General features: G+C 59.4%; 1 protein-coding gene across 1 annotated transcript; it reads left to right on the top strand.

The window, feature by feature from the left end:
- Nucleotides 1–4,827: 4,827 nt before the first annotated feature.
- Nucleotides 4,828–6,345, top strand: SSTR3 (somatostatin receptor 3; the record flags this gene model as incomplete). The annotated part of the gene is made up of 1 exon (XM_084254998.1): nt 4,828–6,345. One exon carries the CDS (start codon nt 4,828–4,830, stop codon nt 6,085–6,087), a length of 1,260 nt encoding a protein of 419 aa, XP_084111124.1. The 3' UTR covers nt 6,088–6,345.
- Between the last annotated feature and the right edge of the window lie 5,600 nt (nt 6,346–11,945).

Here is an 11,945-nt window from a genome sequence, read left to right on the forward strand (position 1 = left end):
GTGCGGGAGGGTGAGAGAATTCACCAGAGCTAGAGCAGGGAACAGAGCAGGGAACAGAGCAGGGAACAGAGCAGGGAACAGAACAGGCAGACTGACGAAACACACTGCTGAGGGGAGCAGTGGGCGCGGCAGGAGAGGTCTGCGCTCCATGTGGGACCCTCGCCGGTGGCCAGGGATCGAACTGGTGCTGCAGAGGCTCAACCGCTGCGCTACCAGGGGAGGCCCCTAGAAGGAGGAATTCAAGATTGCTGTAATAAAGCTCTGCATGGGGGCTGACAAACTGGCAGGCATGACCTTCATTTGACCTTCACAAGAACCCCCCTTCCCCCCCCAGCGCAGCTAGGTTGGTGCTCAGGCCCCAGGCAGAGCATCTTCAACTAGGTGGGCAAAGATGATGCTTTTGGACAGCCTGCCAGTTTAAACTGGATTTTACAGATGACCATTTGCAATAAAACCCTAATAATTCCTATTAGCAAAATGTTGCTGCCCCATCCCCTCCCCCCCAAAAGAATTTCACTCTTCTTAATAGCACATTGGTATTTCAAAAAATTGTCCTTGATTATCATCAAATTGAATCAATTTACAAAGAAAGGAAGTTTGTTCTCTGGCATTTTGGCTCCTGGTCCTCAAAGCCTGCGGTATTTATTCTTCCCCTGTGCTCCTCCTGCCCTGCCTCCGGCTCTCTGGGCTCAGCCAGCCTCAGGGCGATGCCCCCCATGGACTGGCCCTGTGCCAGGCATCCCGCCTCTGGCCAGTGAGGTCAGCCTGCAGCCCAGGGCCGGCCCAGCTCCGGCTCTGCTGAACCCCACACCAGCCTACCCTGGAACCCAGGGGGACGAGGCACACGTGCGGGAAGAGGACGTCTGGCCACGGACAATTGGCCCCCGGCTCCCCAGCACCACCCTCTCCTCCTCAGCCCTCTGCAGGAGCCAAGGCCAGCGTGGGTGGCTGAAATCTCCCCGGTAACAGGGTCTGTCCCCCTCCAGCCTCCTCCCTTAACCTGCCACCCCTCCTCCCACACCCAGCACCTTGCACCTGCTCTCCGGCCCCTCGGCCCCTCCCTCGCCCCTCCCGCAGCCCCCACTCCTGCTCCCCCCTTCCAGGGCTCCCCTGTCACCATCTGTGGCACAATTCTTCTCTGTCACTCTCCCTGCCACCCCCTCGTTCTCCTTCCTCGCTCCCTCTCCTGCCTCTCTTCTGCATCTCTCTCTCCTTCTCCTGCTCTCTCCTCTCTTCAGCACGCAGTTCTCATCACTCCCCCTCATTCTGGCTTTCCACCCACTCACTGTCTCTCCCTCTCCCTGCTCTCCACCTCAGACCGACCCCCCTCCCTCTGTTTCCATTGGCTCTTTGCAGCCCCCTGTTCCCTTTTCTTTTCCCTAGGAGGCTTCTCCCTCCACCCCCACTCAGACCCCCATCTGTGCCCCTCCCCGCCCCCCAGGAGGTGTCCTGTAGATGGGGGGTGACGCACCAGGCGCGGGTGGGAAGTCAGGGCCGGAGAGCAGATGGGAGGCTCTGTGGGCAGACATGCGGCCGAGGGCCTAGGAGCGAGCCCGGCTCTGCAAGCCCTTAAGTGGCCACTGTGTAGGGTCCCCAGCTAAGGGGCGCTCTGGGGGACTGGGCAGGGAGAGGGGGCAGCAGAATGATGACCAACCTGGTGGCGAGAAGGGGAGCCTTCACCCCACTGCCAGGTAAGGAGGTCGGGGTCTGGGGAGGTCTGGAGGGTGGGGTGCTGGAGCCCACCATCTGTCCTGATGTACCCGAGAGACTGGAGAGGGTGAAGGGCCAGGGAGGAGGGAGGCCTTCCCGTGACCTCTTCTTGGCGGGCAGCAGGAGATAGAGGGGGGCATTAATCTTGGAATCTCCTGTCACAGTTCTAGAATCTGGGAATCTCAGAACAGCCAAATGCCAGAGCAGGAAGAAACCAGATGCAGCTTGAGGCTTGGCCTCCTCGGCTTACATGCCAGCTCCCCTGAGCCCCTCTGTGCTGGACACCGGGCTCTGAGCCCTCCCACTTCATCTTTACAACAACCCTGCCTGGAAGGTGGGCATGCTGTCTTCATTTTAATAGGAGGGAAATGAGGTTCAGAGATGGATATTGACTTGCCAGAGGTCACACAGCAATATGGCCTAATTCTGTGGCGAAGCCCAGCCTCCTACCTGGGTTTGTGGGGTGCAATTCTGGGGGTCAAATCCCAGGCCTGTAGTGGGAGTGGGTCCAAGATCACCGATTAGCACCAGTTGGGCCTCTTGGGGGTGCCCCAGGGGAGCAGCGGGCAGGCAGATGCAGCCTGCTCACTAGATACTGGCCCAGCCCTGCCCTAGTCCTTGATTCCTCTCAGCCCAGGCCTTCTGAGAAGCCATCAGGCCCAGGAGGTGTTGTGGGTTCAGGAGCAGACTGAACTGGCTTTGCATCACGGCCTCCCGTTCATTCACCAGCTGGGTGGCCTTGTGTAAGTTACTTAACCTTTCTGAGCCTCAACTTTCTCCTCTTTAAAGTCCCTACTGCCTGGGCTTTGCCAGGATTTCACCCTGTGAGTTGAGGCCTCAGCCCAGGAGCAAAGTCCGTCCCAATCTCCTCACTGCAGCGCTGGCTCCAGCCACTTTGCCAGTGTTTCTGGTGCCGCGCTAGGGACTGGCATCAAAGAAATAAATAGCTCAGGGTCCCTGCACCAAAGAGGGGCAGGAAGTGGGAGACAGACAACTGGAGGGGCTGTGGGGTATCTCTGAGGAGCCACCTTGATTTGCTGTGGGCTCAGGACAGCCACTCACCCTGGCTGGGCTCCCCTCCCCTCCAGAGCCGTCCTCTGAGGAGTCCGCCCCCAGCTTTCAGGCAAGCTTGTGCCAAAGATAAACCAGACAGGGAAGAAAAGTCCCTCCTCCCCGAGGATGAACTAGATCATGCACAGATTCCAGCTCCTGGAAGAAAAGGCAGCACCTAAATTGCAGGTCTGGTTGGCGCCCCCGGAAAGCTGTAATTTCCCTGCTCTAGGCGCCTGGCCCGGGCAACTTTGACAGGGAAGATGGGCCCAGCCAGGGTGGAGGCAGGGAGGCTTCCAGGGCCAGGTGCAAAGGCTGGGAACTTGGTGTTTCCTGCAGGGTCCCATGTGTGTATGTGCGTGAGTGTGTGTGTGTGTGTGTGTGTGTATGTGCATGTACGTATGGGAGGGGGGCTGGCTTCTGAGCTCCCCATAAGGCTTCCCTGGGGGCATCTGATCCTGCAGCCTGGAAATGAAGCATGCTCCTGCTGGAGAGCCCCTCCCTCCGCAGGCCTGCGTTGGCTTGGCTGCCCAGCGGGGATGCTATAAAGAGAATCTGAGGCCCCAGGACAGGCAGGCAGATAGATGGGGGCCGGGGACCTGGGCGGAGGAAGCCAGGCATCCAGGGTCTAGATTCCACAGTTGCAATCTAAGAAGGGTTGATTCAGGCAGCCTGGAACCCTGACATTCTCTGGTTCAAGACTACTGAGTCTAAAAAATCTAGGACTCTACAACTCAGTTTTAAGTGTCTAAAGTTCTATTTTTAGGCCTCTAAATGTCTTGGGGTTTGGGTCCATGATCCTGGTCATTCAGGAGCCCGGGGAGCAATGGGGAGAGCTCACGACAGGCTGGTGGGGGAGCTAGATACTTAGGCAGAGACTCCCTGGGTCTGGTCTCAGGCTCCTGGCCTGTGAAATGGGGGTGGAGGGTTCCCAGCTTTGTCCCTTTTAGGAGCACAGTGAGATGGCTGGGCTGAGGGGATCCCCAAGTCTCTGGGTCCCAGGGGAGGCAACACCCTGTGCTTGTGGTTCTTAACTGCACTGGGACTCAGATGTGAGCTCTGGGCTCTGCCCAGTGGCCACGGACATGCTGAGTTTCACCATCATTTTGGGAACTCACAGATCCTTCGAATTTTACCAGGAGCCCAGGGTTTCAGGCTAAGGACCTGTGATGTGCAGGGGTTTCTCAAACGCGAGGAGGACTTGTTGGTGAGTCTTAGTCCATTCAGGCTGCTGTGATAGGGTTTCACGGGCCAGGTGGTGTGTAAACAGAAATTTCTTTCTCCTGCACAGTTCTGGAGCCTAGAAGTGCGACATCAAGGTGCCGGGAGATCCGGTGTCTGGGGAGAGCTGTCTCCTGAGTCTTAGACCGCCATCTGTGTTGCCACATGGCGTGAGGGGCCTAGACCATTCTGGGGTCACCTGTATAAGGGCACTAATCCCACCATGAAGTTCCCCCCCTCATGACCTAATGACCTCTCACATCACGGTGCTGGAGGCTAGGGGTGCATCGTGACTTGGTGGGGAGCACATTCAGCCTGCAGCAGCAGGTGAGCCGCCTGACACCCTGTGCCCTGGGCTGATCCCGAGCCCAAAGGGCAGATGCTGTCCTATGAAGCAATGTGACTTCTTGAGGTGGCAACGTTAGATGCGCTGGTATCAAAAACGTTTGAACAGTGCTGCTGTGGAGGAAAGGCGCCATGTTGTCAGGGCCGATTGAGGCATCTGCTCGCTCCTTCACTGACCTTTGTGGGGTGTCCCCTGTGCACAGGTGAAGCCACATGTTGCTGCTCCCCCTGGGGTGCCCCGGTGGTGACAGGGTGTGGGTGACCACAGGCTCCAGGGTGCTGGTCCCTGCCCTTTGGAGTGGGGCAAGCCAGCCTTCCATGCCACCCTGTAGCCAAGATTTCCCATCTGAAAGGTGGGGCTTGCTGGCTGGCCTGTGCAGCAAATGAGCTGCTGCCTGCCCTCGGGGTGGGGGGGCTGGATGAGTCTCCAAGCTTGGCGTGATGGACCGTGTGCTTCTTCCTGCAGGCCGCTAGCTGAGTGTCGAGCGTGCTTCCCGGGCCATGGACATCCCGGGCTCCCCCACACCGGTGCCCATGACTGTGGAACCCGGCAACGCCTCCCTGGCCTGGCCCCCGGATGCCACCCTGGGAAATGGGTCGGCAGCCCCGAGCGCAGCAGGACTGGCCGTCCGCGGCATTCTGATCCCGCTGGTGTACCTGGTGGTGTGCGTGGTGGGCCTGCTGGGCAACTCCCTGGTCATCTACGTGGTCCTGCGGCACTCGGCCAGCCCCTCGGTCACCAACGTCTACATCTTCAACCTGGCGCTGGCCGACGAGCTCTTCATGCTGGGGCTGCCCTTCCTGGCGGCCCAGAACGCCCTCTCCTACTGGCCCTTCGGCTCCCTCATGTGCCGCCTGGTCATGGCCGTGGACGGCATCAACCAGTTCACCAGCATCTTCTGCCTCACGGTCATGAGCGTGGACCGCTACCTGGCTGTGGTGCACCCCACCCGCTCAGCCCGCTGGCGCACGGCCCCCGTGGCCCGCACGGTCAGCGCCGCTGTCTGGGTGGCCTCGGCGGTGGTGGTGCTGCCGGTGGTGGTCTTCTCGGGCGTGCCCCGGGGCATGAGCACCTGCCACATGCAGTGGCCCGAGCCTGCGGCCGCCTGGAGAACCGGCTTCATCATCTACACGGCCGCGCTGGGTTTCTTCGGGCCGCTGCTGGTCATCTGCCTCTGCTACCTGCTCATCCTGGTCAAGGTGCGCTCGGCCGGGCGGCGGGTGTGGGCGCCCTCGAGCCAGCGGCGGCGGCACTCGGAGCGCAGGGTCACGCGCATGGTGGTGGCCGTGGTGGCGCTCTTCGTCCTCTGCTGGATGCCCTTCTACGTGCTCAACATCGTCAACGTGGTGTGCCCACTGCCCGAGGAGCCTGCCTTCTTCGGCCTCTACTTCCTGGTGGTGGCGCTGCCCTATGCCAACAGCTGTGCCAACCCCATTCTCTACGGCTTCCTGTCCTACCGCTTCAAGCAGGGCTTCCGCCGGGTCCTGCTCAGGCCTTCCCGCCGCGTGCGCAGCCAGGAGCCCGCAGCGGGGCCCCCGGAGAAGACCGAGGAGGAGGATGAGGATGAGGAGGACGGGGAGGGGGCTGGGAGGCAGGGCCCGGGCAGGGAGATGAACGGCCGGGTCAGCCAGATCACACAGCCGGGCACCAGCAGGCAGGAGCAGCCACGGAGCAGCGCGGCTGCCAAAGAGCAGCAGTTTCTACCCCAAGAGCCTGCAGCTGCAGAGAAGGCAGGTGCGCTGCACATCAGCTATCTGTAGGACCTGGGGAGGGCCAGGGTGGCCCAGCGCAGGGCAGAGGCTGGGGTGCACCCAGGTTTGAGGCTCCAGAGGCCTGCTGATGGGAGGTGCGGAGGCCTGGGCTCGGATCCCATGGCTGCCGAGACTGGCTGTTTGACCTTGGATGGGTCAATTCCCCTCTCTGGACCTCGCGTTTTCCTCTGTGACTCAGGGATAGCAGTGACCTAGTTGGGCTCTGCCGGAGAAGTCTGGAAGGGCATCACCTGGGCTGAGCTTCCTGAGGGGGGTCCATCATGGGGATAGCTGCAGACTGGTCTTCCTCCCTTGGAAGATCAGCTGAGATCTGGGTCCTCAGGGGGATAAACCAAGGCCTGGATTTCCTGGACTCAGAGTCAGGTTCACTGGAGAGGGACTGAGGCTCCAGGCTCACAGGAAGCTGGACGGCCTCCAATTAGAAGAGAGCATTTCATGGTGGGAAGGAGGCTGTGTGTCTGTTCAGGCCACGTGTGCGCTCGCCCCCAACTGCTGCAAGGCCTTGAGCCAGCTCTTCTGGGCCTCAGGTCTCACCTCAACCCAATCACCTCCAGGCCTCCTGGCCCAGATGGCCAGTGCCAGGACTCCTGTGCCCCTGGAAAAAAGCAAGAGAGGCAGATTTTCCAGGAAGTTGGTTGCAGCAGTCCAGCTTCAGGGTCTCTCACTGCTTGGCCCCTGCAAAGCCCTGGGTCTAATTTTGTACTAGTAACTTTGTACTCCAGCTCTTAAAGAGAGGCCCCAGGTTGCATAAACCAGTTACCACAGCCTAGCTTGGCCCTGGTAGGGACAGCTGACCAATTCCCAAAGCAGTTTGCTTTGCATTTGTGGCTACAAGGGGGTCTTGAGGTTTTGTGGGGGTGCCAGGTACCTCCTCACAGGAGGACCCATCCTGGCTCCTCTCCTCGTAGAGGCCAAAGCCAGGCTTCCATGCAGACCGGCAACAGAGAGGTGGAGTCTAAATAGCACGGTGAGGAGGAGGAGGAAGAGAAAGAGAAGGAAAGGGAGGAGGAGGAGGAGTGGAGGAGCAGGAGGAAGAGGAAGACGGAGGATAGGCCTGTTCTCTGACCTTGGAGTCGACCTTGGCCTGACTGGGTGCTGGTGCTGGCCCAATCAGCCCCAAGGAAAGGATGCAATCAGATTGGGAAGGCAGATGCCCTGAAAGTCACTGGTCCAGCCCCTTTGGGTGCTCGTCGGGGCTGGTAAGGAGGTCTGGGCCTTGATGCAAGCCCGGGATCATTATTGGGAAGCAGGGCCTGGTTCCCTGAAGAGGTTGGAAGGAGTGGGGTGCCCCCAGGGGGGCTGGAGAACAGGCTTCCCCACCCTTTAGATTTTCCTGGAGAGACAAATCCAAAGGTCCAGGGAAAACAAACAATAGGGAGCTGGAGTGGGACCATAGGGAGAGTCGCTGTCCAGGGCTGGATCTGGACTGGCCTGATTCCCTCCCAGAGATGGCCCCTCAAAGCCACAGTGAGACTGGGCCTGGGAGGTGGGGCCTCAGGCTAGCTCCTGGCCCCCACCCTGCAGAACACAGGGGTCCTCAGGGAATGCACATGAGCCACAAGCTGGGAGACCTAGCTCTTCAACTCACCTCAGCAGCCTGGCAAGCCTTGACCTCCTGGGCCTCAGTTCCCATCACAAATGGAAGCGGTTGTCCCAACTTGTCTGCCTCTGGACATTTGGGAGCTTAAAAGAGTTATGTTGGGTAAATTGTCACCAATACTGCAATTAGGGGTGGGGTATATAAGATTAGATATACCCTGCCAAGCTTGGCCGACACCCACTTTCTCCTTCCTGGAGATAGGCCTGGAGTGGCCTGTCTTTAGCTCTTGGGGGCGAAGACAGTGCAGGGCATGAGAAATGGAGATCAGAGGCCAGGGGCCAGGGAGGAGGGTTTGGAGAGAGTATAGGCCTCCCACGGGGATGGAAGTTCACGAAACCAGAGCTGATGTGGAGGCTGCGGCCAGCCCTGGTTGGAGCTGGGGGTCAGCGGGAGGAAGGCCTGGGCTGGCATTCCAGCGTGTCCCCCCTTGACCCTGCCTTCCTGACTCTTGGGTGCAAGTGCAGGAGGGATCCCGTGCTGCTTCTGTCCCAGCTTTTGTCTATAAAGATGGGGACCTGAGACAACGGCCATGGCCTGGGCCTCTGCCAGGCGTTGTGTCTGGATTCGTGGTGTGTGTGTGTGTGTGTGTGTGTGTGTGTGTGTGTGTGTGTACTGAGTCCACCTCTATCAGGATGCTTCCTCTGTCCCTCTGCCACCTCGGTGTGCCCAGGCCCCTTTGTGTGTGGCTCCCAAGGTCCTCTGGGGAGCATGAATGATGTCTCAGCAGGTCTCAGCCTATATCCTTACAGATCTTGATGCAAAAGCAGCACATGCATTCTCTTCCAGCATTCAAATAGCAAATCTCATGGAAGAAAGCCGATTGCTTCAAAGTGAATCGCATGATGGCGCCTTGGGCCAGTCACCAAAGACAAAGTGATGGGGTGCGGTGATTGGTCACATACCAGTCCTTTCCACCAGAGACAAGGTGGGGCACTGTGATGGACAGTCTGGCCTGATCAACAGTATGGGGGTGGGTCAGGGACTGACCAATGGCAAGGGGAGGCAGCCATTCAGAAGCAGCAGCGGTCTGGGTGTGTGTCTGAGCTGCTGCAGGGTGCACATAGTAGGCGCTCAGGGTGTCTCAGCTGGAGCCACAGGGGTACTGGGGCCTTAACACCAACGGCCTGCTGTGCTGGGGCAGGTGTGCGTGGGGTGGGAGTAGAGGGACTGCTGGGTGCTGGGTGTTGCCTGGGAGGCCAGGGAACTGTCTCTGGACACCAGGGCCAGTGCTTCCCCACCACACTGAGTGGCCTGTGCACACTCTCATGCACACGTGCATGTGGACATCCCGCTAAACAGGCTGCGACTGACGAGTCTCTGTTCCCAGGACCTGGTCCTTCATGAAGTACTTGGAATCAATGGATAAATAAAAGAATGGGGGAGTTCCATCTCACAACTCCATGAGCCCCTCTGCTCTGTGATTCTATCCTCCCTTGTATTCGTGCAACAGTGGTGGCTGAATAAATGGGGAGGGAGGAGAGTTGTGGGGACAGAAGGAGCTTGGAGGGGTTTAGGGGCTGGGTTCTATGGGTTTTAGGGACCATGGGGGTTGTAGGGTAAGTCTAGGCTCTAAGCCGAAGTGGGCTGAGATGGGCGGTGGTGACCCTCCTGCCTGACTCTCCCTCTCCAAGCATCCAAGTTGCTCAAACCCGAGGCCGTACCTTGAACTTGTCTCTCAGAGACAGTTGCCAGGCAACAGCCCATGGCCACCAGGTTCTGGACCAGGACATCATGCGTCAGCTCAGCATCAGCTCAGCATCAGCGGAGAGGGCCTGGAGGAGGGAGGTCAAGGCCCCAAGGCTTCAGAGCCTGCTCACCCACAAAGCAGCCGGGGAGATGAATGGAGGCCACTGTTCCTTGGGGAGGTGACAGCTTGGGTTCCACAGGACGCCAGATACAGAAGGAAACCGCAGGCGGTGAGAAGCCTCGCTGTGATGTGCAGGCCCTCCCTGGAGTGTGACGAGGCCATGGTCCGACCTCAGGGCGCTTCCCTGTCACTGCCGGCCCTGGACAGACCCCCTGAGAGTCGATCGGGAGACTGGGCGGGGAAATGCACTCCCCAAAGTTACTGGACCCAAAGTCACGTTGCCACAAACTTACTGTGCAACGTTGGCCCATGCACGCCACCTCTCAGGGCACGGCTGCTTTAGTTAACAGAGACCTCCCTGGGCACTGACGGTGTGCGAGGTCCCGACACTGGGCAGGGCCCCGTCAGGAAGAACAACGTGGCTCACAGTGCCACATCAGTGGCCGTCTCCTAGCTGGAGGGGGGGCGGGGGGATGTTTGGGGTGCTCTGGGGGACCCTGGGTAGGGGGAGAGGTCAGTGGCAGGGTGGGGGCGGGACAGAGGAGTGAGGGTGCCACACAGTGGCACCTGGGTGTTCCAAGGCCTAGTGGCTGGAGGAAGGCAGTGAATGAGGGGAGAGGCCTAGTTCAGACACATGCTGGTGTCACACATGATTTCCTGTCGGGGGTTTTATCGTGCCCCCCCCCATTCACATGTGGAAGCCCCAAACTCCCAGTACCTCCCGGGGTGCCCTTGTTTGGAAACAGGGTGATTTGCAGATGTGAGCAGGGAAGATGAGGCTCTACTGGAGTGGAGCTTACCCAGGATACTGGCCTTCTCCAGAATGGGGGGATCTGAACGGAGATGTGAGCGCAGGGAAAACACCAGGGTGACCCTCTACACCCCACAGAGCACCAGAAGTCGCCAGCAAATGCCAGAAGCCAGGACGGAGCCTTCCCTCAGGCCCTCAGGGAAGCAGCCTTGCGCGCCTTGGCCTTGACTTCCGTCCGTCTCCAGAGTCGACACAACACAACCATGTTGCTTAATCACTGCTCTGTGGTCTTTTGTTACTCAGCTCTAGCAACAAATATAGTTTCCCAGCCCCTGCCCGCCCTCCCCGGGGTCTCTGGAAGACCTTGACTGACCTGTTCATCTTTTCATTCTACAAGAGTTTACCCAGCAGTGCCAACCACAAAAAGCTGAAGGCAGAGAAGCACAGGGCCCAGCCGTCAGGAGCGAAGATAAGAGATGAACAGGAAGCTTATTGCCCTGGCTCTGGACCTGCTGGGCTTTGAATCCGGCTGGTCCCTTCACTCACTGTTTGACCTTGAACCAGTTCATTTACTCTTCTGTGTCCCTCATCGTCTCTGAGATGAGGATGAAAGTAGACGTCTCTGAGATGAGGATGAAAGTAGACACCTGTATTGTCAGGCGATCTAAATGAATGAATACTTCCAAACAGCTTAGAGCAGTGCCCGGTGCCTCACGGGCATAAGGGGCGGTCCAGGCCCCAGGGGACCCCAGTCACCTCCCAGAAGTCCAGCCACACTGAGTCTCAGCCGGCCTGCCTGCCAGGCCAGGCTGTTTGTACATGGGGGGTCTGAAGGCACACTCAGGCACACGTGTGTGCATGGAAAGCAAGGTCAGCCTTTTCACAGGCCCAGAGAAAGCAGCAGCCAGACGTGGCACGGGGTGCCAGACACCTCACGTCCTGGCTCCCTCCCACAGCCTGGGGACAGCCTGTAGGCGGCCGGGAGCCCATGTCCTCCGCGGCCATCTTGTTGCAGACCTGGCATGGGCTGTGGCCTCTCGGTCCTGCCACTCTTTGGCCGGGAAATATGTCCATATTTGCACTGGGGACGTGCTGGCCAGAGCCACACCCGGGCATCACAGCCAGAGCCTGCTTCATTCTCTCTCTGTAAGGGGAGCAGTTGTCTCCGAGCTCTGGCCTTCTGGCTGCTCGTCAGATAGGGTGGGCCTTTCCTCCTTTCTGGTCATAATAAATGGCAGCAATTGCCTGGACAACAAAGCAAACACAGAATGCCCTCGGGGGAGGGTGGCAGTCAGCTCTGGGCCACACAATCAGGTTTGAACTCCAGCGGCTCCACTTCTAGCTCTTGTGAGCCCTTGAAGCAGCCTCTGCACCTCTTGGAGCCTGTCTGCTCCTCTGTCCGATGGGCTCCACGCCGCCTCCCACAGGTGCGCTTCAGCACCGGCAGGGCTTCCCGCCCGCTCAGACCGAGGCCGGCGCTGTGCTCTGTGTCCGGCAGGGGGCGCCGTAGGACTTCCCCGACGCCGCGCTCCGCTCGGCTGGAATCGGCTCTGTTCGGCCACACCTCGGCTCTGCTCGGCACACTCGGCCGGACTCGGCTCTGCTCGGCCACACCTCGGCTCTGCTCGGCGCACTCGGCCACACCTCGGCTCTGCTCGGCCACACCTCGGCTCTGCTCGGCCACACCT

Source organism: Talpa europaea (assembly GCF_964194135.1).
Source record: "Talpa europaea genome assembly, chromosome: 15".
NCBI classification, from domain to species: domain Eukaryota; kingdom Metazoa; phylum Chordata; class Mammalia; order Eulipotyphla; family Talpidae; genus Talpa; species Talpa europaea.